We start from the raw sequence: 25,107 nt of genomic DNA on the forward strand, positions 1-25,107 counted from the left end.
CCTTGTTGTGCCCATGTATCATTGAAAGCACCATATTTATTCATCAGGGCTTCACATAGAGCTTGGTAAGCCTTCATGTACATACTTGCTGGTTGCTCTGAGCAGACAGTCAATGAGCAGCAGTTACCTTTGTGTTGTCAAAGGCCAGAAGCAGAGTTCGACCATTAGTGAGGAAGATTTCCACAGCGTTGTCTCGGAGCTGCCACCAGCGCTTATGCACCTCCTTTATCTCCTCATACGTCCAGCAGAAGGATGCAGGCTCCGTCTCGCCATGCGGGGTCTGCTGAAATAAAAAGACCTTTTAGCTTGAGAGAATCATATGCGGACACACAGAAACAGCCACGATTCGCTACCGAGCTAACCTGGCTGTCGTTGGCCTCAGCTGCATTGTCTTCCACAAAGTACATCCCTGATTTCCCTGCGGATGCACAAAAAACACAGCAGAACGTTGGGGACATCACTGCAAACAGTGCTGTGCATCACTGAAAATAGCAATATTTTATCTGCTCTTTTATTCAATCTTACCCAGCAGCAATTCTCCTGCAGTTTCTCTAGAGGGTGCTACGCTTACGCACCGCCGCGTAAACCTTAAGCAACAGACATAAGAGACAAACAGCAGGTCTGAGAATTCTCTGGGTTAAAAGAAAATACATTATAGTAAAAGTCTGCCCTTGTTTTCCAGCTACCAACAGCAGTAGATCAGCTGTAGTGCTAAACCCATTAAGGCACTAGTTACACCAGTATCAACAGTAGTGATGAGCCGACACGAGAGCATGTAGTCTACTTGTAGCCTAATTACTACCAAACATAGCAGATGCTCTTATCTAGAGTGAATAACAACTGCTACATGTTACAGAGGTGTAACATGAATGCAGAGCTAGGAGTCAGCTGACAATGGTGGTAATATAGTCTCTGTACCTGATAGGCTCACTTGTGGCTTTATCCTTCACGGTGGAGGAGAATGACGAATGGGTCTTGTCTTCAAACAAGAAGGCCAGTGGGGCTTTGACAGTGCCTGTTTAGGAAGTAGTGGTCAGAAGTCAGCTGAATCACACGGATAAATGTTCACTTGTGCTAATATTAGATAAGACAGATTAAACAGACAAAATTGAGGGTTTCTGTCCCTTAATGTTTTGTAATCATTATGTGTGTATGTTTTGTAGTCATTATGTAGGGACATGGAGCACACCCTCTTGTTTGTGGCGGTCCTTGAGGAGGTATTTATTAGGGATGGTGAGGTAGCAGCGCTGCAGCCGCCTGCGCTCCCTGTTGGGCCCCTCAGTGGGATCCAGCTGCCATGAAGTGGGGTAAGACGACTGGTCATACCACACCGCCCTGAATGAACATACACAGACACAAGTAACACAAGTAAGTTAACATAAGCTACATGTACAGATCTTGAAATGAAGAGATGCACAGTCAGCTGCTAATTAACACTTGTTCTATTTATTTTTTTAATATAATAGGAACAATATTTTTGATATAAATTACACCATAACCAGCTTGTGTTGTTTTCATGTGGTCTGAAACGGAATAACATTATATATATACATTATATATATAACATTATATATAACTTCCAAGGTCATAAATCCAATGATGATAATGTGACTTAAAATGCAGAATTATTGGTATGTCCTGCTCCTAGATTTCCCTTGTAGTCGTGAAGCATTAAGCCTGGTGGAGGCGCTGTTCTCCCTATTGCTCATCTGTGTAGGATTAACATGATTCTGAAGTTATTTCAACATAGAAATGCTACAGCATTAAACATTTAACACTCAAGGTTGTGCTCCTCAGGAAAAGGTCTCTAGGACCTCTTGACAGTCTTGGCACTTCACATTAATATGTGCAGAAGATGATGTAAAAGCATACAGGTGCTGACCGGTCATGGGTGAGCTGTTGCACTAGCTCTTGCCAGTGGCGACTCGCACTCAGGTCAGTTTTGTAGAGGCCTCGGATGTGCTGGATAACTTTCTTCCTCTCCATTCCCTGTCTCAGGGAGATATTCTGAGTGATGTCGGCTGCAATCTTAGAAATGTCCTTCGATTTGCCATCTAGCCTCTGCATTAGACTGAGGAGAGAGAGAGAGCATCACCGTTTGCAAAAATATGGATTATAAACAAGGGTAAACAAAGGCATTGACATGTTGTGTTTACAGGTGAGTGGTTGTACATGTTCACATGCAAATGCACCCCCCCACTAAACAAACTGCTTGTCAGTATTTCTTAAAGGAATTTAACTTACATTTTCTGGGCGCTGACCAATTTCTTCTCCCATGCACCTCTGTTTGTTCTTCCCTCAGACTCATATTTGAGCTGCTCCTTTAAAAAGAAAGAAAGGCAAGACATACTGGTTAAATATTAAAACTGGGTAGAGAGCTCGCAATTGATTTGTAGGTGAGCAGCTTATTTTACACAGTGGTAAATATGAATGACAAGACGGAAGCAAAAGTGTTATATTCAGCTCCCTGCCAGGTCCCATGAGGGGGCCCTTCTACCCTTATGAGTCAGACAGTATACCCTGCTTGAGAAGTAAAACGTGCAATAAAATGTGGCTGACCTCCTTGATTGCTTTAAGGAGGTCCGGCTTGGGCGGGGCATTGGGTGGGATGCAGCGATGGCCGCACAGCTTCAGCGAGGTCATAAATGTATTTGCAGCAGCCTGCTCTTCTTTAGTGAGACTGTCTTTGTGGTCATGTAGCATCTCATACAGGTAGAGAGCCAGCTTGGGTCCATGCTAATAAAAAATTCAAGATTATAGTCATTGAAGTATAAAATTCACAAGTCAACAGTATCCACCTTATTTTCCATTAAACCATAAAGAGAGCATTTTTGTTTTTGTTAAAATCTCAGTACAAGCATACAGTAAGTACTAGAATATGCTCAGAGGGTGTCACAACAACTGGAAGAAGAGGTGGTTAAGAACTGGGGGGACTAAAACATCCACCCAAAAGTCCAATTGTCTGCTAAAAAAGCAACACCAGAACATCGTTACCTGGAAAAAGGCTAAGTTATAAAGCTTTGGTAAGGCAGATGTGCCTGGTGCTTGTAAGGCTCTTAGCTTAGGTTACCGGCTTCCCCCTCCACAAAATGGTAAGAATAGATGTATGGACGTTTGGGTGGATGTTTTCAATTATTTATAAATGTAAATAAAAAAATAGGACTCGCTGGAGCACATAAACATGAACCTAATGCAAGGCGTGGGCTAGAAGAGTATTGAGTGTTCCTTGGAATGACCATGCTCCATCCAGTACTTTTGAGATGAGCTTGGGAGGTTGGGAATGAGGCAGGGTGGTTATCATCCAACATTCCGACCCCACTAAAGTTGTCACTCATCACTGAATGCTCCAACATCTAGTAAAAAAAGCCTTCGTTGGACAGCAGAAAGTAGAAGAAACTTTATTTCCTGATTCCCTTGATTTCAGAAGAAACAACAAATGAGCAGGTGTCTCAATACATTTGTCCAAACATTGTACCACAAGCCAATATGCCATGTAAGTGAAGAGGATATAGGTGTGTGATGAGAAGGACAAAGTAACTAAAATGGAAACAGATAGAGAAGAGGCAAGAAACAGAAGCAAGAGACAGGATCTTGCTGCTATGGAAACTGCAGGAGCTTGTAAGGATCATTAAGACATCTATGTGGGTTATTTACTGTATGTCAGGTTGAGCCTAGGCAGCTGCTGACTACTGCATATACATCAGAACCACCACAAACAGCTCAACTCTTTGATCAAATTCACAGCTCTAATAACTGTCAGCATTGAAACAAAATCCCAGAGACATCCTTATTCCTCTCTGTTGTGTACAGGGAATGACTGAAGTTCTTGCAGCAGTGGCATGACGCAGGTCATGTCAAGCAAAAAAAAGAGGGCACATTTTGCCATATGTTAAATACGATATGTGCTGCATGTTCTAGCACAAGCATTTGGGGGAGGTTTGTGGAAAACACAGAGGGTGGAGATATTGTAAGTGTGGCTGATTTCATATTCCTTTTGATTTACCAAAGTAGCTCTGACAACTAGCTACAGTCAGTTCACATGGAATTTTCTCCGTTTCACATAACCAGGTAACCATTCTGTGTGTTAATGGGTGACTTCCATTAGCAATGACAGCAGTCAAAGCGATTAGACAGAGATACAAGTCCTAAATGTGTGATAAAGGAATAGCGGTCAACAGAATAACACATCCTGGCTCTTAGTGCCTCTTAGATGTATGTACATTAATTGAGAGTACATTTTGGCTTGAAATCCATGAATCCATTTCCCCCCAATTTAATTCAGTAAAATGGAAAAGAACATGACAAAGAAATCTCCATCACTGTGCTTTAATCTTTGTCCCGATCTTGTCACTCTATTTCCCCTCACAAGCATAGCTTAATTAGTAGGTGGTTCTATGCTCAATTTATGTGATTAGCTCCAGCCTTGGTGAACTGAACTGTTCATTTCTGATGCATTCTGAGAGCATACTGGACATACCAAGACAAATTAACCTGACTTCAGTGACAGTGTCATACACTACATGGACAAAGGTATTGAGACATCTGCTCATTTATGTAATTCTTTTGATCAGTACTGGATGAAGCTCTATCATTGCAGAGAACACAGTTCCACTATTAGACAGCTCAATGCTCCTCCTCCATTCCTCGAGCCCACGCCTGGCATTCAGAAATTCAGAAGGGAGTAGACACTATTTCACAGCACTGTGCATCCGAAAAAGCCAATGTGCTGTGATACCTGATGGCTCACCTCCAGGCCGGGGCTAAGGCTCTCTCTCAGGATGTCTGGGTGGTTCTGCTCATTGACGAACTCAAGGGCCTCCTTCCTGTCCTCCAAAGGAAGGGAAGGACTGAGGGTGTGCACCAGGAGGCGTCCGATCTGGACCCTGAACGTGTCTCGACAAGACCAGAGAATGCGCCGCCACTGCTGTCGTGGAGCTCCACCACGACCTCCACTGCCCTGCAGGATGAAAAGGCGGGCAGACTGCAGAGTTCGAGGGTTTGAATTGGCCTTTGGTCTGGGCAGTAGATCGGCACCAGCCGATCGGCACCACCACGACTTCAGTATTTATGCACTAATAGCACTATCAACAATCACCAGCTACTACAATTACAGATTTACCTCTTATAGACTTTTTTCTATTTAACGCTAAAACTAAAGCCTCAAGACTCTCAATGAGAGCATAGACAATTTTTGGTTTTACCCACTTCAGAAAATAATAATTCATTGCTGACCAGATACAATAAGAACGTATGGAGCCACCAAAATGCAACATGTGCACCAGATGAAACTAGATGAATTAGAATAAATGCAAAATGTATTAAACACATGTGTCAAGATTCATCAACGTGCTTTGTGTCACTAACCAGGCCAATCTTTATGCCGTCCATCATAAGCTTTAAGAGGTCCTTCTGGAAGCACCTCATATTAGCCAGTGGAAACTGAGCTGGAGGGGTGAAGACGTTCTCTTCTAAGACCGGCTCACCAGGTAAGGGCGTGGTCACCATGTGATCAGGAGACTCCGGAAAGTTCAGGAGGTCAAAAAAGTCCTTACTATTGTCTGTAGAATAATAATAAAGCATACACATTCAAATCTTGACAATTAAACACTTAAACATTAAATAAATGAATTAAATGCAGCTGAAAATAGACCGCAGGTTTCATCATGTTTACGTAAAAGCTGAAAAAGTTGGCTGCATTATTGACAGGTTACCATAATATATTATTCTGTTGACGGCCAGGACCACAAGCCTCTGTAGCCTCTGTATGAATTCAGTCTCGCTGGCTCTGATGGGATTCTCTTGGCTCATCCGTCGCTGCATCATCTGGGTGAGCTCATCACTTGCCACCGAGCGCATCCGCATCAGCAAAGAATCAGACTGCATTAAGGAAAACCTCCGCTGGCCTGGGACCGACAGACACATTTGGAAGAAATAAACAAACAACGAAACGGTAAACTGATGAAGTCAGTTGACAGTGGTGAGGATAAGGATTTCTGTTTGTTTTATTAAGGGTAGATGATGAATATTTAAGGCATCCAAAACAAATTGTAGATTTATCAGGATTTTACTGTTAGTTTTTTTTGTCTTAGACAAACATACGCATTCCATCACACAACTCCTCAGTTTCCTCAGTATCAATGCCTTTCTCTGCCCTTAATTAGTGATGTGCATTCTCACAAAATAGGGAGGGGGAAGAAAGAAGAACAAGGCGGAGAAGAAGAAGAATAAACAACAAAGATTGAGGACACCGAAAAAATGATAGTAAGAAAAAAATGGAGGCAAATTAGAAGAAAATGAGAAGAAGGGAGAGGATGTGTAGAAGAAGAATAACAAGAAAGAGAAGGAACAGGAGAGGAAGAACAAGAGGAAGAACAAAAAGGAGACAAGAAGAAGCAGCATACTGAGGAGTAGCCACTGCAACCAGAGGCTGCACCTTCAGATGAGCTAATGAGCCAACACCATCATTAGCTAACTCTAAATCTAACCTGACAACTACTTGTGGTCCTTTGTCCTCACTGGATGTGCAAAAACATTAGTTTCTTGAAGTTCCAGAACTCCTGTTAGCTGACTGCACTTCAATGAATTGCTGTTGGCCTGCATTTTTCAGTGATGCAACATCACCAATATCCAAGTAGCGATTTCAGCATTTAAATACTGGCCAATAAAACTGGAATAGTGTAGTATATGATCATCCATGCACACCCTAGTCATAACATGCATCAAACAAAAATCATCAAAACCAAGTTCCAAGACTTAGTAATCACACACACACTGAGGCACCAGTAATCGGTTTGTATACTGGGCAAAGTAGAAGAGCAATCATGCGGTTAAGTAGTAGGGGGTAGTCAGTCAGTCCACTGCACACAGAGCCAGTAATGTGAGAGACGGCAGTGATGCCCATAAGGGCAGAGCGGAGCCGGAGGGCTACCTGCATCAGAGGGGAAAACATAGGAACAGGATCCTGTGGGGGAAGGAAGGGGGGAGTCCTGGGACAGGAAACTGAATGCAGGGGGTAAGGGAATCTGGCCATAGGAGCAGTAGTGTTGCCGTGGGATGCGAGGGATTATGGAGTCTTTCGGGCCCACTGAACCTTGAGGGCGTGTAAAAAAATAAATAAATATATAAATAAAAAGATAGAAAAAAAAAAACAAAAACAAAAACACAAATATGATCATTTAAATAACTGACAGAGAGCATCCAAAAAACTGACACTACATCTTATTAGTGGTTCCCAAGTCTTTCCCAAATCTCTACGGATCTCCACAGATAAAATGCTGATAATACACATGTATACCTTGTTCAGAGATGCACATTCAAAAAGCTTATACTTGAAATATATATAAATATACATTAATATTAATATACTTTAAGCTTTAATTTTGTCCAGACACTGGTTCCCCAGCTACAGACATTGATGGGCTAGTCACCCAGTCTTCTGTTTCTCAGCAAACAGTAAAGAATACTGCAATCACAGTAGGAAGCCTCTGACTGCTATCCATGCTGCTTGTTTGTTTCCCATTGCCTGGGTGTTTCTGGTCTTGTTCCAGCATTCTTTATAGAAATAAACCAAAATGAAATTTCTGTGCTCATATGATAATCGATAACTGGTGTTGTGGCTAAAATCAAAGCCAACAACAACAACAACAACAACCACCACCTACAGCCATTCACAACTGGAGTTGAATGCAATTCTTGTCCAGGTACAATTACTGGTATAGCAATATAAGAATGTGTATGTATACTCTTAGTGGAATAGTGGAATAGAGGGTTTATATCAAACACTCTCCTGTGTATTTGGGTTGAAGTTATCAATATAGCAACATTTTAATGCACAGTTTTGAAATTCCCCACATTTGCTTAAAATAAACAAGGTTATGGCACACTGTGTGTTAGCCATGTTTATATTCAGCAACAAATGTACATTCTGTGCTCTAAAACTTTCAGAAAAAGGTCATATCCATGTTTCTCATGTAGAGGATTTATACTTATTTACTTATTATGACTGTTTCCGAATATAATAATATATATAAATAATATATATAGGACCAAAAATATTTATTTTATATATACAGCTTGGGAAAAAAATAAGAGGCCACCCTACATTATCAGTTTCTCTGGTTAAACTATTTATAGGCAATGTTTTTAGGGAGTTAACATTTGCGTTGTATTTCATAAACCATGGACAACATTTCCCCTAAATTCCAAATAAAATATTGCTATTTATAGCATTTGTTTGCAGAAATGACAACTGCTCAAAAACAATAATTATTATAATAATTAAAATGCAAATAAGTTATTATTCAAATTTAAACAACAGTACTAATATTTGAACTTTGAGAGCATTCAAAAATCACAGTGGTGAAATAATGACTGCCAATCACAGCTTTCATGTCTTGGCCGGCTCTCCACTAGTCTTTTACATTGCTGTTGGATGACTTTATGCCATTCATAGTCTGCAAATGCAGGTAGCTCAGCAGTTCGATGAAATGCCTGGAATAAAATGGCTGCCATACATGTAGAGATGCACATTTAAGTAAAAGTGGTCTCTTAATTTTTTTTGGAGCTGAAAACATCTCACTGAAGCCGTGAAGCTGATTAAAAAACAAAAAAAACACATGGAAGCACATGCATTTAAATGTGTGGACAGCAAGTGAAAGCATAAGTGACAAAATCCATCCATCAATATGCATCAGACATCTGCGTACCTCCAAGAAGTGGAGTGTCTGACACTAGGGGGATGTCTTATCATCCTAGAATCAACGCTTAGATGGCTGCTACTCACCTGCAATGCTTTTGCGTTTCTGATGGAGAGCGTGATGTGGAGACGTAGGGACCTGGACAGAGGAGCTTGTTTTCTGAGGGTCCTGGTGGGCTGTTGTCTTAATGAAGTCGATGGCTGACTGGAGGACCCGGAACTGTAGGGCCATTGCCATTTCTAAACGACAGAAAGACGGGTAGCCTCTCGCTTTAAATACACATTTCTACCACATAACAGATGTTTCATATATGAAATGAGGGTTAGTGACATCTGCTTCGTTTACCCTGAGTGCGGCGTACTTTGCTGCCTTGCATGAAGCCCAGCAAGGTGATGAGATCTTCGATGATGCGGAAGTACTGGGAGCCAGAGGAACTGCAGGCGTGGATGGTCACCACCACCAGTAGCTGCTGGATGTCGCACAATAGAAGCTTGTAGTCATTCGGAGGAATTCTGTGGAAAAAAGATGGACTTGGTTTAGGAAACACTGTTTTAAAGACCCAGACCCAGGCTAAAGGCTAAAGAAAATAACTGAATAATGCCCACGCAGGACATTCTGATTCACTTTGCATAAAATACCAAGTTGAGAGAAGCTCTTTTGCTCTTAATCTTAATTAACTGTGAGTTGATTTTCATTCCAATTTAACGACTTATGGTCAAATCCGCAATGCGATTACGAGTAAAGCACAAGTGGCAATCTCAATGACTGCCCTTTTTTCTTCTTAGATTTATTTAGACCTGTACGGGTGAATGAAAGGTAAAATCTTTAATATCACAAACATTTTACTACACCAGTAAAGTAGACAAAACAGCTTTCTAGCATTCGAGACAGTTTAATAGTTTAACATGGTCTCATGGATTTTTAAGCATCATCAAAAATTACACTTGCAAAATCTCTTTGGAATGAAATATGTAATTGCTAAGTGTTCTTTAAAGAGCAACGGCAGCAACATTCCCGAAAAAGTACCAAAAACACTGTGTATGACTTTACATCAAAATAATGTATGTCTGCCAGCAAATCTTAAAAAAAAAAAAATAAAAAAATAAAAAAAGGTCCCGGCCGGGCCCGGCTTAAAAACATTCAGCATGTCCTCAGTGTGCTGTGTGCACGTAACGCTTCTGCATTCACCTTTAGCTGGAAAAGCGCTTTCTAACACCGGCCATGGCACACTGCATTGCACATTACAGAATTTTCCCTGCTTCCCCTTACATTCAATTAATGTGTACCATTGCCAGACCCTGCCGTAACTGAGAAATCAGCCAAATCCCTTTTTTTCAGTAGGACTGCATGAAGACTGGCGTGTAGGCCTGCTACAGTCCACCCAGCTGGGTGAGCCAACTGGCCGAAACAGGGACGAGAAGAGGCGGAAGCGGTAGGCTAACTACAGCTGTTAATATGGTCATTGAATGTGGCTAGGGACATTTTAAAGCAGAAAACTCATCAAAATGTGCAGGGCAATGTTTGGGTAGAGTAAAAAAAAGACCTTTCCGTGAAATGATCTGCCTATGATTACTTCACAACGGAGTGTGAAAGGAGTTTGGGAAAGAGAAGGCTGGGGAAGGAGACGGGGCTAAAAGGCTGCTGGTGTTGCTCTGACAATGCTTACTGTGACGCAAGTGCCTTACCCATTCTCCAGGCCATTGAGGGTGGACAGTGTGTTGATGAGCACATAGAGTAGGCCGTGGTCCAGCAGGATGTCAGCCAGCTTGGGGCAGGTGTTCAGAAGCTGCAGCAGTACACACATGGCATTGTGGACCAGTGAGTTCTCGTACAGAGAGTTCTCCAGCAGCCCCAGCATGGGCACCACAGATCGCTTCCTGAACGGAGAAATGCTCTCCATGTCCTCCAGGTCAAGACTAGATAGAGAGGGAAATAGAAAAGGTTTCAATCACCTAAAATTAGCAGAGTATTATGATTAATGATGCCTCTAAAAATAGCAAAAATAAATAGACACAGAACCTGATTTAATGTGAGTGTCTGATGGGTTGAGAATCTTTAGGTCACTGCATGATCAATAAACGCACATCGAGATGAAGTCTGGATACTTACTCCTCCTCTAGGCTCACAGGTCGACCGAAGAGCATCTCGAGAAAACACTCCAACACGCCCTGAGTGCCCTGGTGTAGGTACAGCTGGTTGGCCAGTAGAGAAAATCCATGGTTCCTCAGAAATTTTTCCTTCTGCTCCTTCTGGGCTCGGCTGAAGTATGCATCCAGCAGCTGTGTGTGTAACGAGAAGATACAATAATGAAGTGAGGAAACACAATTGCAATGAACTCCATGAACTTCATACAGTGAGGCCTTTGGATGGATGGATTATGCCATCTAACGTTCCTGGGATGATGTGGCTCATTGACGGCTGAGAAATTCATATCAGTCAGCAATCTCCTGCAGGAACACTGCAGTATCCTAGAAGCTAAGCATGGACAACACGTGTACAGGTACAGAAATAGCATATATCTGGTGGACCATCTTCTCATTGTATGCTGCAAAAATGCAAATGAACGCATCTTGGTAGACGAAAGCAACTCCCCAGCTAATTACTATTTTCAGCGAATACACCTCTAATGGCGTGTTCTCTCTGCAGAGCTCAGTCGGCTAAATCCAGTAGCGGTGAAATATCCCCCAGTCATTTCCAACGGTGACTACTACAGACAACAAACTCTCACAGTGAAATGATCCACATTTATCAAGTTATTTACAGAAGACATAAATAATATTAGGGCTGCCCCTGAAAGTTGACGGGTCGAGTCATAAGTCAGAGACGGGTCATTTGAAAGCGGCCGATAAATTCAGGTTTCAATATTTATTGTTTTTTGACGTATTACTAGAATTTCCACCCCATACAAAATCTGATAAGTCTATTCATTTAGTATAATAACTAGAAAATATTAGCCATAGATAGGGTTGCAAAGGGGTGGAAATTTCCATATTCCAAAATGGCTACCACAGGCTAGCTACCTATATTTTTTGCCTCAACAGGTTTCTGGAACCATAAATTAATACTTATTAATTATTCATTATTAACATAAAATCAAATAACATGTATTTTCCCACAAGCTAGTGGTGAGTGTCAGGTTTCTAGAAATCATCTAGACATATGCTGTACATGTGATGTAGGAATGAACAGTGAATGCAGGGGGTGTGGTCTCAATAGCCCTTCAGTGTGTAATGTGATATGTGCCTGGGATTGAGGAGCACCTTTGGTATTTAACTGTTTTGGTATCATATATAATTATTTTAGCCAAGATTATGCTTCAGTCCATTTTCTACCAACTATATGTAAGTTTCTCACCTTTAGCTCAGAATATTCCCATTTTATTCCTATTAATTCCCACAATTAACCATTTCCCAGAATATTGCAACTCTAGCCATAAGCATCGGATTAGTTTTGGCAGTTATTGGGGGTGCGGGGGGTGGGGGCATTGTGCCATCTCTGCAGAATAGCCTCTTACAAACATTGTAAGAGGCAAATCCAAACAGGTCAGTAAGCCCGCCACCCCCCTTCCCCCACCCCTAGCTGGTAGACCCTCAGCACAGGGTAACTGAGGCTGTCCTGACAATTTCATGCATGAAGTGTGGCTGTATTGCCATTCAAGCAATAAAACCCAGACATTCATGCAGTGGCCCCACTGGAGGATCCTCTTCGCACAAGCAGAAAGAAGCGGCCATGGTTCTTGCAGAAGGAATTTGCATACCAAAAGAGGGAGATAGACAGAGAATATGCAAAAGGTATTGTATCAATCCACACAGTGGGATAAGCTCTGATTTGAAACAGGCCACTTCTAAAAACAAACAGCCGAGTCCCCGCCACAGAGTGCACAAACGGTTTATACAATCGCTCATCCTCAACCACACTTAATTGTATCCGGCTTTTGTTGGAGTAACTGTCTTTACTGTTGTAAGGACTTGCATGACTTCATTCAGCAACAAGGGAGCTAGTGAGGTCAGGATGCTGGTTGACCATCTGGTTGAATCATTCTAAAGAACACAATTCATGTTAATCTGGTCCAGATTCTGGTCCTATTCTATTCTACAATATCTAGTATTGTGTGTTCATTTGAACAGCTGTGTCAGCAATTAGAAGAAGGGGTGTCCACAAACATTTGGACATACAGTGTATAAAGGATCTTGTGAACTCTTGGCTCATCCCACAGGTTTTCAGAGAAGCTGAATAGAGAGTGTGGCAGGGAACTGAGGTGGCTACGGATATTGATTCTGTTGTCAGGGGATTTGGTAGCATGGTTTGGATTATTGCCCTCACTGAGAATTCAACCACGAGACACTCTAGGCCTCCTCGCAGAGGTCACTCCACCACAGCACAGATCCACCACCACTCTTTAAAGAGCTCTTTTCTGTGTTAGCTTGACTCTTCTGCCACAGAAATCACCTTCAGCTAAAAGTTCAAGTGCCATTTAGCAAATTACTGGCGTTTGTGTTTCAAAGGCAGAGGCTATGTTATTTCTCTTTCCTGTACAGTAGAGACAGTCACTCCAACAAAAGCAGGATAAACTCCTTTTATCCACACAGTGTATGTGCTGTACTGCAACCAGCATTACAGTCAAAACGTCAGTGCCATAGCTTAAATGAAATAAATGTGTAGGTAGCAATAACTAACTGTTTTTATGTTAGTTTTACTATTAAATCTAGATGTTGTAGGGATAAACAATATTTCATTAAGCTGAACATGAATATTCATATTCAGGATTACACGCATCATTCATATCAGCTCAAAACATGGAGGTCTGGAGGGCTATGTAGATGTTACAAAGGGAATGATTCAAAGAGCCTTGAGTGCCTTAGCTTGTTTTTTCATTATTAATAAAAAAGTGAGGTGTTTTCAGTCCCACATCCACAGTTTTCCAACTACTGATCACTAACAGGGGTAGACTGAAGCAAACGCATATGGCCATTCTGTGACAGCAGGTTTGATGCCTACATTAGCACCAACTTTGAAAAAGCAAGTACTGTTCTGGGGAAAACTGGAAAAGCTGCATAACAAACACACATGGGAGAAGGAGGGCTGTTACAGGAAGACTTCTGTGAGGAATATCAAGTCTATAAGCAGGTTACCAAATCTAAGAAGACCGTCTTAAAGCATTGATGTTGAAGGGAAAAGCTGTCTGGGAGGCAAACATAAATAATCTGAGCAGCATGGTGAGCTGACCTTTATGACCCCTTGTTGTATAAGGGATGAGGAGTGGTTGACCAGAACGATGAGGGCCTCAGGCTGGATCAGTTTGTCCATCACCTCCTCCAGCATTAGGTCTGGCAGCAAGAGCAGGACGCCTCTCAGTAGATCATACAGCCCACAGCAGATCAGTACCAAGCAGTCCTCTGTACCAGACCTGGAAAAAGAGCACGATTAAGCAATTAAGGGATTTGGACCAGATTTTACATCAATCCTTCTGTGCTAGAAAAAAACTATATACACAAATGTTTGTGGACACATAGTGAATGAATGAATTCAACACAGTCTTGACGTAGTATCCTGATGGACTCCTATAAGTGCTTATTTTGGTATGTGCAGACAGTACAATATGCCCCCAGAGCAAGTCTGCACTCCACACTAATTTGGGACAGCTCCCAAAATCTCTTCTTGTAGATGTAGCTTGTGAAGATGGTACAGGAACACTGCATTACTAAAAACAACGGAATGTGATACTGCAGCAATAAAAAGAGAGAGAGAGAGAGAGAGAGAGAGAGAGAGAGAGAGAGAGAGAGAAAGAAAGGAAGACAGAAAGAGAGAGAAAGAGAGAGAGAGAGAGAGAAAGAAAGAGAAAGAGAGAGAGAGAGAGAAAGAAAGAGAGAAAGAAAGAGAGAAAGAGAAAGAAAGAGAGATATAGAAAGAAAGAGAGAAAGAGAGAGAGAGAGAAAGAAAGAGAGAGAGAAAGAAAGAGAGAGAGAGAGAGAGAGAGAGAGAGAGAGAGAGAGAGAAAGAAAGACACTTACACTCTACACAAAACACACTACACTCTTATTGGTGTAGTGCAGCATAGTCACCCAGACTGGGAATCGAACCCTGGCCTCCCACATGGTGTATTAGCTCACTGGCAGCTAGTGGTTTTATCTGTTGCGCCACACCAACCAAAAGAGTTGTAAAAAGCTATACAAATAAATTTAACTTGACATTTACAAGCATTTCTCTCAGCAATCTCAGCAACAGTTTCTACTAACTCCTAGCTTAGTTCCACCCTCCACCACCACCAGCTCCACCTGATTTACCATCATTAAGCACTGACTTACCAAAACAGGATGATGGCTATTTAAAATTAAACTCTCGAGAAGAGAGATCTGGAGAGGTTTTAATGAAAACAGTGATGTAAAATCATTATTTGTTTATTTATAAATAAGTACTGTACATAATGTTAAATTGCAATAAACAGTAGCAACAGAAGTTTCCTGATTTATCTGTTAAAAAATGCTGGCAGCCAATACATCACACACCCCTGCAGGGCACAAATCCTGTATTTTCTGAGGCAGTCAGAATGGAGCATTTAAAGAAAAGAAGTGTTAAAGTGCCTCCTACCTGTCACTAGTGGAATCAGTCTTGCTGTGTGCCCTCTCATAGCCTGGTGAGTAGGTGTAGCTGTCCCAGTCATCCGATGGAGCAGCACGGTCAGCCACACTGGGCCAGCGGGCGATTGCCAGAGAGCCGTTCTGCGCGGGAAAAGCCAGACCCAGGCTGGCCAGGTCGCTCTGGCTTCTCTGAAAGGACTGGATGCCTTTCAGGCTGTCTGGCCTGCGTGGTGCTTCCTCTCCAGCCAAGTGTATGCGCTCCTCCGATTCTGTGATGGCGCTGCCCTCTACCGAGCTGTCCGCTGGAGCCTCCTGCTCCTCTTCCATGCTGATGGAAGGGGTACGAGGGGCCTCCTCCACCTTGTCCACGTCCTCAGACTCGCAGATTGTCTTGGCTGACTCACAGCTGCTGAGGAGGTGCTCATCTTCACCCCTCTTCAGTGTCTCTGTGCTGCCCAGGACCTGCTGGGTAGCCAGGGATGCACCCTCATCTGGCTCCGGCCGACTGGCTGAGGCGCTTCGAACCTGACGGGTCACGAGGGCCGGGGAGGAGTAAGGAGAAGGAGTGGAGCTGGGAGGAAGCAAGGAGAGGTCATCGCCTCCATGCTCTGGAGAAGGAGGCTGGTGCACTGTGGGGACAGATATTTTTTTTTAACACCATTACACCATTAGGATGGCCAATAAACTTTGTGTAATGCAAGAAGAGCTCTGTTGTTAAATATGGAGTTTTGATATGACGCTAACAGTGTTTTACAGAAATGTGTAAATAATATATATCACATTCACATTCTCTGCATTATTGAAAAAAAGCATTTTACTGGGGGGCAGATAAAAGGCATGCAGAATGCAGGAAGGAGGAGAGTGTGAAAGGATACAGTCGCATCTAACAGCAACAGCTGCTACACAAACATAAATACTACATTTATTACATTTACCATGGGCCAATGTAGTGTTAGGAGTCTTGCCCAAGGACTCTTATTGGTGTAGCACAGCATAGTCAACCACATTGGGAATTGAACCCCAGTCTCCCACATGGTGTGGTAGCTCACTGCAGGTAGTGGTGTTGTCTGTTGATTTTTTAACCTCTTGGGGTGCACAAGGCATAGTTTGGCTTATAGGTATAAAAGGGCTAATAAGTGACTTAAATATTAACAAGAATACATCAAACAGCATGTGTGTGAATTACTTTACAGATAAAAAGGCTTGTGTTCATGTTTAAAACAAACAAAAAAAAAAAAAACAGTATGGCATGAGAGGATGGATAATTAGGAAAATATGAATTCCTCTTGTATTGATTAATAATTGTCATAGTAGGACAGTATTTAGTGCATCACCCTTATTTATAGATTCTGCGCAATGCAATATTACTGACCCAAATATGTTGGAGAAAGAGTTTCTCACCTGATCTAACTGATGATCCCAGTTATGGATCTCTAAATGTCAGAAAATGGTTTATATAAATTTGGCAAATGATGCCTTCTTTCTAGCAACATTAGTGTCGTTCTTAACTAGCTTAACTGGCTGTTTTATCCTAGCCTTGCTGCTATGATGAAATGGATGTGAGTGAAGGCGTTGCGGTGACTTGCAATACCTTCAGGCCGTATCTCGGTGAAGGGAGTTGGCGAGAGAGAGAGTACTGAGCTGCATGCAGACTTTCCACCGCTGCTGGAATGGCGCAGGTACATCATGGACTGAACCTTCTCCTGGTATAGCTTGCCGTCTGAAAAACACACAAATGACATTAATCATTAAAGTGATGCTTTGTCATATTTTTGGTCATCCATATTTAATCTAAGAACTTATTTTCCTATTCACACCGTTCAATATAGCATCTCTTTAGACGTTTACAGCAATGGAAATCTAACAAACAAACCTATGTCTTAAACATATGGACATGTAATCTCCATTTAAACAGTATGGAGAGATGGATCAGGACAAGTTTTAATGCGTCCAAAGTCCCGGTCTTTGCCTAGGTGTTCTCTGGCAAACCTCAATTCTTTCCATTTATGACAGCAAGGGTTTCCCCAAACGTGTTCAGTCTCTTTCTGATGGTTGATGCTGTACTTTGACATCAACTGTGGTGAACCCTACTTGCAGGTCCGGTGATGACATTTTAGGATTGCAGGAGACTTCTTCTTACTGGTCTGCTCTTGTGCTGGACTTGCTATGGCGGCCTGATCTGGCCATGCTGGCAGTATTAAACTTTCTATTAAGTGTACACTATTTTGCGGACAGTGGAACGGCTAATTTCTAATTTCTGAAGGCCTCAGAAAGCTCCTTGGATCTGGTGATCCCACTCATGTCAAAAATAAAGAGCAAACCAAACTAAATGGCTGTGTGTAAATAGGACAGGCTTCTCCGGGAACCTCAAAGTGTGTTCTAACCTGATGTGCTGCACATGATGCAAACGCACAAACAGCTTGTCTAGACCCTGTAGAGAAGTACTGCCAATAGAAGAGGACCTGACAGAATAGGACAAGAACCTATTGGCACCATACACTAATGCCAGGCGTGGGCTAGAGGGGTATAAAGCCTCCCAGCATTGGGTTGTGGAGAAGTTAGGGAGGTGATCATCCAATATTTTGACCTCACTAATGCTCTTGCTGTTGAATGCAATCAAATGCTCATAGCAAATGGTTTAAAACCCTTTCTTGTAAAAGAAACAATGAATGAGTTGGTGTCCCAATATTTTTGTCCCCTTCATGTTTCTATCCAAGGTAGGAAAATTGTAATTGAATGTTCTATTTGTAACGGAATGTGTTTAATTAACACAGAATTATTTTATTCTAAATTTCCTTTATATTGATTTATTACATTGGCACATTTTGCCCCCCCAAGTGTTTAAGGGGAATACAAGTTTAATATGGGGGTCTTTACACATCTATCCCTCTCTATCGGTCTACACATGAGGCCACTCACCAATGTGCAGAGAGAAGTAGAAGCTGGAGGGGGTGTGGCACACATATGTGTTTGTAGGAGGGTGTACAGCCAGAAGGAAGTTATAGAGTAGCCGCAGCAGGTCCAGGTCGGGGGGTGAGCCCAACACCTCCTGGATGATTTTGACAAAGGAGAGGCAAACTTCTTGTGGGATAGAGGTGAGGTGCTCATCTCGATTCTCCTGCAATGAGGGATGAAGGACAGCGATCAAGAAAGTGAGGTACAAGAACAAGAGTAGGTCAGTAATCTCTCAACAATCTTATGATGTTGAAAAAAATCCTAGACTAGTGCCCTAACTAATTTCCACTGTCTGCTGCCTTGGACATGAATGTTTGCATCATTGGCAAAGACAGTCTGACCAATGTCAAGAATCAACATAAGCTTGTGCTTATTATTAAGGACATTTTAAGCGTCCAGTGGTGAATTCTTGGCATAGCACAATAGCAAGGACTATTTCTGCATATAAACACAACCATACGTGTAACTCTAACACCTGAGAAGCTACAGCAAATCGCCCACCTGGACCTGCAAGCAAAAAATAATCATGCATCTCACCTGCAGCACCTGGCAGGTAAGCAGGAAGCGGTGCACGACCTGAGCTTTGAGGAGCTGCCGGATGTTGAACGTTTGCTGTGGATGGTGCACCCTGATAAGGATCTCCAGAGCAGCCAGTAGAGTCTCCCAGACTCCACTCTGCCAGAGATAAGAAACACAAAAACAAAAAGTATTAAAAGTGTGCTCTTGTGTAGGGAAGTAGCCAGTTCAGCAAATAAACAGAGAAAGCAGCTTATTGTGCAGTAGAGTATGGACCCAGTGGATAGCACTTTTCTATTCTACTGCTTTTGTCATATAACCACACATATACTAGCAGGTGTATAGGAGTATGTCAAACATAAGTTCTGATATATGCATGCGAACCTGAGCTTTGGCCCAAATCTTCCAGTCCAGCAGGATTTCAGAGAGCAGTCTGAGGTCCTGAACCACAGCAGTGGATTCAGTATCTAGATGCCACTGGCCATCCTCGCCTACTGTCAGGACTGAGCCACTGCAGCAGCCATCCAGCAGAGTCTGTAGAGGCAAAAAAAATAAAATATATATATATATATATATATATATATATATCATCATTTCATATGAGAGATAGGTGAAGAACTTCACAAAACTCGTGTTGATATTTTTCTTGCTTCACATTATGCGTACAGATTCACATTATGTCAAAATGTCAAAAAAGGGGGCCAACTAAGATCAATGGTTTGTGGTTCGAAGCCCGGGTCATGCTGCATGCCATGAGCAGCCGGAGCACGAGAGTGTGCCAGTGTGCTGGCTACCTAGTAATGCTGTATCAGCGCCAGTCCGAAAAGGAGAGAGACATGTGCTTGTCTTCACCCTCCTAGTGTTGATGATTCAGAAGAGATGTAATTAAAGAGATAGATACCACTGAGGTTTTCTAACCTAACGTCTGGGTACACTGACTGAACGGATTGCCTGCATTTAAACACATAACCAGCAGGCTGCACTGTTTAATGCATGACAGCTCTTGTAGATGTGCATCTTTTGACTGGGTACAAGGAATGAACACCCCTGCTCACCTTAAGGACATGGTATCCTACAATGCACTTGGTCTTGATGAGGACCTGGTGGATCATAGAGTAGCCGTGGTAACACTCCATCTCATGTGTGCGATGCTGATTGTACTTCACCAGTGACAGCAGCACCCGTAGAGCCAGAGCCTGAGTCCTCTCATTATCACTCAACTCCACCACCTGAGTCAGACGGAAGTGAAAGAGAAAGAGCAATTTTCCTCCATAAACAGGTTTAAGCATTTGTTATCTACTGTATGAGCATCTAGGTAAAAATCAATCCTTCTGCGACACAGAATTCAGCTTTACAGAACTCACTGTAAGGTTACTTCCATAGTATTTATAGGCCGGGAAAATCTGTCAATATCAAGGTTGCCTGAATTTTTCTGCAAGTCACGGATGCTGCTTTGACATCACATGTAGAATGTATAATGAAGGCATAAGAATCCCGAGCCATGCTGCTTTGCCATCAGCAGCTGGAGTCCAACGTGCCGTGCTCTCTTCAGGTGGGTAGATGGTTCTTTCCCCTCATCATTTTTAAAGCAATGTTGGCTGGCACAGATTTCTGTTAGCTGGTGAGGCAGAGCAGGGGACCTTCCTTAGAGCATGTGGTGGTGCGTCAGTTTGTGTCTGCCATTCTCTGGTCCTTCATCATTGGTCCCAGAAGGCTGGTGAACTATTTTTGGTTGGTGGACTGTTCTCAGTCTAGCAGTGACGCTGGGGTGTTGGAAAATCTCCAAATGCCCCCCCCCCACCCTCTACAAAGTGTTCCTACATGGCATGTGGAGCCAATAAAGTGGACAAGGAGCGTAGAAATAAATGTAGTGGGTTGTTGGTGTGTGTATGTATACATAAATAAACACATAAAAATGCAGTATGCAATATAAATGTCAGCATTAATAGGCACCTTTTACATGTATCTAGGTTGTATGGAGTTGGTCTCAGTATTGATACTCCATTGGTACACCTCGGCAGATACTTCAGGATCATGTACCAATGATGGAAGTAAAAAAAGTAGTATCAATGCCTTCCTAATATCAACCGTAACATGTCAGAATCGGGCACTGGACTGAGGGGGCTGTGTACACAATGCTCTTCTATCCCAAGACTGAAGTGCCTTTCAACTCAAGAACATTTGGCACACAATCAAAAGTTAATCACAAGCAAAGTCATGCTTATTAGTTTTTGAAGGGGGTGGGGTGGGGGGTGCAGCACATTACCCGAGCAAAAAGGAAGACGAATGCACCCGTGCCACCAATTTTATGCAAGCAGCTGTGGAGGCCAAAGGGCTGGGAGGCCTGCAGGTTTCTGAGCGAGGCTGGTTCGAGCACAGAGCTCTGGACCTCTTTAGCGCTGAAAGGCCTCTGAGAGACTACGGGTGTCTTGGCTTGACCCTTCAGACGGATGACCGGCTCGTAGATGGTGTAGACAGAAGGACAGCTGGGAGAGTACACAACTGCTAGACTCTCCTGAGAGGGAGAAGACACAGAGAAAGAAGGGAAACAATTAAGCAACATTAAAAAATATATATTATAAGAATGTGAATACTACTCTGCCTCGCCTGTACTGCATCATCATGATAATAGAATCACCTAGATTTTCTGGATTTCAGCATCCAGCATGATGGCTGCTGATGAAGGCAGCTGTTTGCTAGTGCTGATTTAAATGAGGCTATAAAAACGAAGCTCTTCCAGTTGAAACGCTGTATGGATGTATGACTCGCCAATCAGAATGCAAGGGACAATATTCAGATAGTTGTGAGCTTATAAAGTTGCACACTCTCTACTCTGTTCTCTATTCTGCAACACAAATCCTAAACAGCAACCTCTATGTAGTTCTAGACTTACAGTAAGAAGTGATGTGTCTACTTCTGAACTCCTCATCAGCAGCTCCCGGATCTGCTCACACTGGAGACCTTCCTGAGTAACGTACTTGGACATTGTCCCACTGGGCATGCCATACTTGCACGGCATGATAGAGGTGAGGTCAGGGCCACTGGCGTACAAGTAAAAGGCCTCCTCAGTGTTTATTCTGGAGCCTAAAACAACAAAAAAAGCAGCTTATTATGGCAAAATATTGATATTATGTTTCGCAACTGTACCGATTCTCAAAAACACAGTATAGATTATTCATTAAAAGTTTTAAATGTAAAGACAGATGGTTCATTCTATTTTAGGCTGCATAAAAAAAGTTAACCTTCAATCAAATATAATGATTATGATAGTGTTTTTTTTTTTTTTTACTGTGGGAGTTTTATAATCATAATATATTGAACCATTATCTCTTTATTGTGAAAACTGGTAGAATTTAATATAAAATGAGCTACAATAAACATTAGTACTTTTCATGTGATTATACTTGAAATTGCTTATACAATGAAAGCCATTGTCAGAGCACAGGGTCAGCCATGGTACAGCATCCATTGACCAAAGACAGTTAAGAACCTTTCAAACAGGGACAAACAGAGGCAGTTCAGCAAAGGTGGTTTTGATCCCACAACCTTGTGATTAATAACCCAACGCTCTAACCATTAAGCCACCACTGCCACCATTACTACACAAATGAAGTCAAGTATTGACTTTATTGTTGCATCTACATTGTTGGGTAAGAAAAGTGAACATGAGGTAACCCCTCATTTTGTATAATATGATATTGTGAGCAATATTATAGATGCTGGAAGTGGAAACTGCTTGTCAGTAAATACAAAACAAACATGCTGTTTTTTTGCTGCAAAGTCTGCAGGAGAGATCAAATTTAGAGGTCAAACACGGGTCAAACAAGTGAATGGACGGACATGCACCACAGAAGCTAAAAGGAAAAGAAATGATGAAAGAATGCAGGGAGACATTCACTGCCCAACCAGCATTACAACATTTCCAAGGTTAGGAAAGACCAGACTGAGGCCATTCATGAGCGATTATCAGCAACAGGGCAGTCATTCTCTTAAGTAGCATTCCCTGCAAGGAGGGAATGTGGAGTACACACACACACACATCAGCTACCAACAGTGACTGACTTCTCACGTCAACAACCACCAACCAACCCAAACAAAAAAAAGGAACATTTCACAACTCCAACTGAGGACCTACAGACCTCACAAATAATCATTGGGAGGTTGAGTTGGTTCTCCACAAGCTAGACGTCCATCAAAGCACAACTGGATTGACTTGCTTTAGATAGGTATGATATTCAGCTGCAGAAAAGCACTGCCAACAGAAAGGGATGCTCTGAAGCAGTCACACACAAACTTTAGGTCATGCCTAATGCTAGGTGTTGGGCAGAGGGGTATACAGCACTGGGGCATTAATGTGTTGACCTGTGCTGTCTGAAGTGATATAGCACCATTTAATACCTATGGGATAAGCTGGAGTGGTGTTTGTGATCCAAAACTAATCGTTCAACATCAGTACCTCACCTCACCTACGCTCGGCTTGTGGCCGACTGCAATCAAATATTCACAGTAATGTTCCAACAACTAGTGTATAGTCTTCCCAGAAGCCAGGACAGCAGAGTCTCTATTAAGATACGGTGGATGAGCAACTTCTGGAGTCCTACCATTAAACAGGAGTAGGGTGCCCATGTCCAAGCGTGGGGTCATAGGCCGAGAGAGCTCTTCTGAGGAGGATAAACAGTGGCCCAGCATGCAGAAGGTCTTGTTACTATCAGAAGACAGACTGGACTTCCTGGGGAGGGTGTAGTCTAGCGAGACCTCACACTTCCTGGTGGAGACACAGATGGAGTTTACAGTAGCCTACTTCAGTTTACTGCTGCTTGTGTTACACAAATATTAGCTAAACCAAACCAACTTGTAATGCTGAAACTGTATCCTACACAAAGTTTAGTGACAAAGCCATGAGCAAAAGCTGAACACAGGGAATTCCACTCTGCAGTATTCTGAGCACCTATCATGAAGTCAATTAGTTTCACACTCACCTTTATGATGCCGAAACGTAGCAAATTAGGGCCATTATGTAAATAATCCATCTCTACCAAAATTTGCATAGGCAAGTACACTGTGTCCAAATGTTTGTGGACACCCCTTCTGATGAATGCATTCAGCAACTTTAAGTTGCGTCCATTGCTGACACAGATGTGCAAATGCACACAAACACCTTGTCTAGTCCCTTTTTTTGAGAAGTACCGCCAATAGAATAGGACTCTCTGGCGCAGATAAACTCGAACCTATTGGCACCAGGCCTGGCTAGAGGGGTGTTAAGCATTAATGTTAATGCTTGGTGTTAAAGCATTAAGCAGTGGAGAAGTGAAACTGTGTGCTCTGGAATGATGGTGCTATTTTATAATACTTAGGAATAAATTAGGGAGTTTGGGGGGGGGTCAACATCTTGACCTCAATAATGCTTCTGTTGCTGAATGGAATCAAATACTCACAGCAATGCTCCTCTAAAATCTAGGAGAAAGCTTTTGTTCCTGGACAGTAGAGACAGTTACTCTTAGTAAACTCTATTTTATACCCTCTTTTTTTAGGAGAAACAAAGAAAGAGCAGGTGTCCCATTACTTTTGTCCATATAGTGTAACTGAATAGGCAAGCAAATGCATGTTTTACAATGCTAAACAAGAGACTGTAACATTAACCAGGATCAAGCGACGGTCACCATTATTTCATTAATATTAGAATATTTTATTTGTTTCTTTTTAACAATAGATTTTCCTTTTCTGTTTCCTATAAATAGTTTTGCAAATGCTGAATTTGTGTACCGCCCCAGCTTTTGCAGGAATACTACATATAAATTACAATTCACTGACTATCAATTAATGCATGGAATGTGCTGTTGTTGACTTACTTGATACCACACACCCAGAGTACCAGACGGCCATGGATGTTCTTCTTGCCTTCAGGTTGCTGTGTGTAGGTAAGAGCCAGGTGCTGCCACTGGCCTGCGGCTAGAACTCCCTCACCAGATTCAGTCTGGGCCAGCAGACCAGCCTTCATCTCGTCATTGGGATCAATGCAGATCCTTCAGCCACAAATCGAGAGTTACCCCACTAGCACAGCTAGTTACTCAAACTTGCATTTAGAAATTTAGAAATGAATGTAAATTAACCACAACACAGTGCATTGAAGTTCACAAGACGGTGTGATTATGGCATGGTTCCTACCTGAAGGTGCAGGCACCCGTAGAGATGTCCGCCCACACTTGTAGCATCAGAGCTTTGGAGCCCATTGAGAGCACATGCAATAGGCCTTTCTCTCCCTGACGTTCCACCAACTGAGAGTTACTACGCTGGACTGCATCAACTCGCATCACCTCCTCATCTGAGGGGAAAAATAAATAAATAAATAAAATCATATCATA

At 42.4% G+C, this 25,107-nt stretch overlaps 1 protein-coding gene across 7 annotated transcripts in view; it reads right to left on the reverse strand.

Annotated features, from left to right (window-relative positions):
* Nucleotides 1–25,107, reverse strand: part of lyst (lysosomal trafficking regulator) — an 85,639-nt gene that overhangs the window by 15,577 nt on the left and 44,955 nt on the right. For 2 of the 7 annotated variants that reach the window (XM_072677464.1, XM_072677463.1), the window contains exons 14-40: nucleotides 24,911–25,067; nucleotides 24,595–24,768; nucleotides 23,347–23,510; nucleotides 21,639–21,829; nucleotides 21,012–21,260; nucleotides 19,801–19,974; nucleotides 19,130–19,279; nucleotides 18,767–18,904; nucleotides 18,194–18,392; nucleotides 16,866–16,994; nucleotides 15,285–15,903; nucleotides 13,923–14,103; nucleotides 10,806–10,975; nucleotides 10,382–10,612; nucleotides 9,042–9,208; nucleotides 8,783–8,935; nucleotides 5,712–5,903; nucleotides 5,365–5,558; nucleotides 4,748–4,957; nucleotides 2,560–2,736; nucleotides 2,245–2,321; nucleotides 1,883–2,071; nucleotides 1,190–1,335; nucleotides 919–1,015; nucleotides 526–587; nucleotides 363–418; nucleotides 128–280 (exon numbers count right to left, since the gene is read on the reverse strand). In XM_072677464.1, the coding sequence (XP_072533565.1) occupies nucleotides 128–280; nucleotides 363–418; nucleotides 526–587; nucleotides 919–1,015; nucleotides 1,190–1,335; nucleotides 1,883–2,071; nucleotides 2,245–2,321; nucleotides 2,560–2,736; nucleotides 4,748–4,957; nucleotides 5,365–5,558; nucleotides 5,712–5,903; nucleotides 8,783–8,935; nucleotides 9,042–9,208; nucleotides 10,382–10,612; nucleotides 10,806–10,975; nucleotides 13,923–14,103; nucleotides 15,285–15,903; nucleotides 16,866–16,994; nucleotides 18,194–18,392; nucleotides 18,767–18,904; nucleotides 19,130–19,279; nucleotides 19,801–19,974; nucleotides 21,012–21,260; nucleotides 21,639–21,829; nucleotides 23,347–23,510; nucleotides 24,595–24,768; nucleotides 24,911–25,067 (4,799 nt within the window). Of the gene's footprint in view, nucleotides 1–127; nucleotides 284–362; nucleotides 419–525; nucleotides 588–918; nucleotides 1,016–1,189; nucleotides 1,336–1,882; nucleotides 2,072–2,244; nucleotides 2,322–2,559; nucleotides 2,737–4,735; nucleotides 4,958–5,364; nucleotides 5,559–5,711; nucleotides 5,904–8,782; nucleotides 8,936–9,041; nucleotides 9,209–10,381; nucleotides 10,613–10,805; nucleotides 10,976–13,922; nucleotides 14,104–15,284; nucleotides 15,904–16,865; nucleotides 16,995–18,193; nucleotides 18,393–18,766; nucleotides 18,905–19,129; nucleotides 19,280–19,800; nucleotides 19,975–21,011; nucleotides 21,261–21,638; nucleotides 21,830–23,346; nucleotides 23,511–24,594; nucleotides 24,769–24,910; nucleotides 25,068–25,107 lie in introns of all 7 variants that reach the window. The other 5 variants (XM_072677465.1, XM_072677461.1, XM_072677462.1 and 2 more) reach the window with 3 other exon arrangements.

The sequence above is a fragment of the Salminus brasiliensis genome, chromosome 4 (assembly GCF_030463535.1).
Source record: "Salminus brasiliensis chromosome 4, fSalBra1.hap2, whole genome shotgun sequence".
Classification (NCBI taxonomy): Eukaryota; Metazoa; Chordata; class Actinopteri; order Characiformes; family Bryconidae; genus Salminus; species Salminus brasiliensis.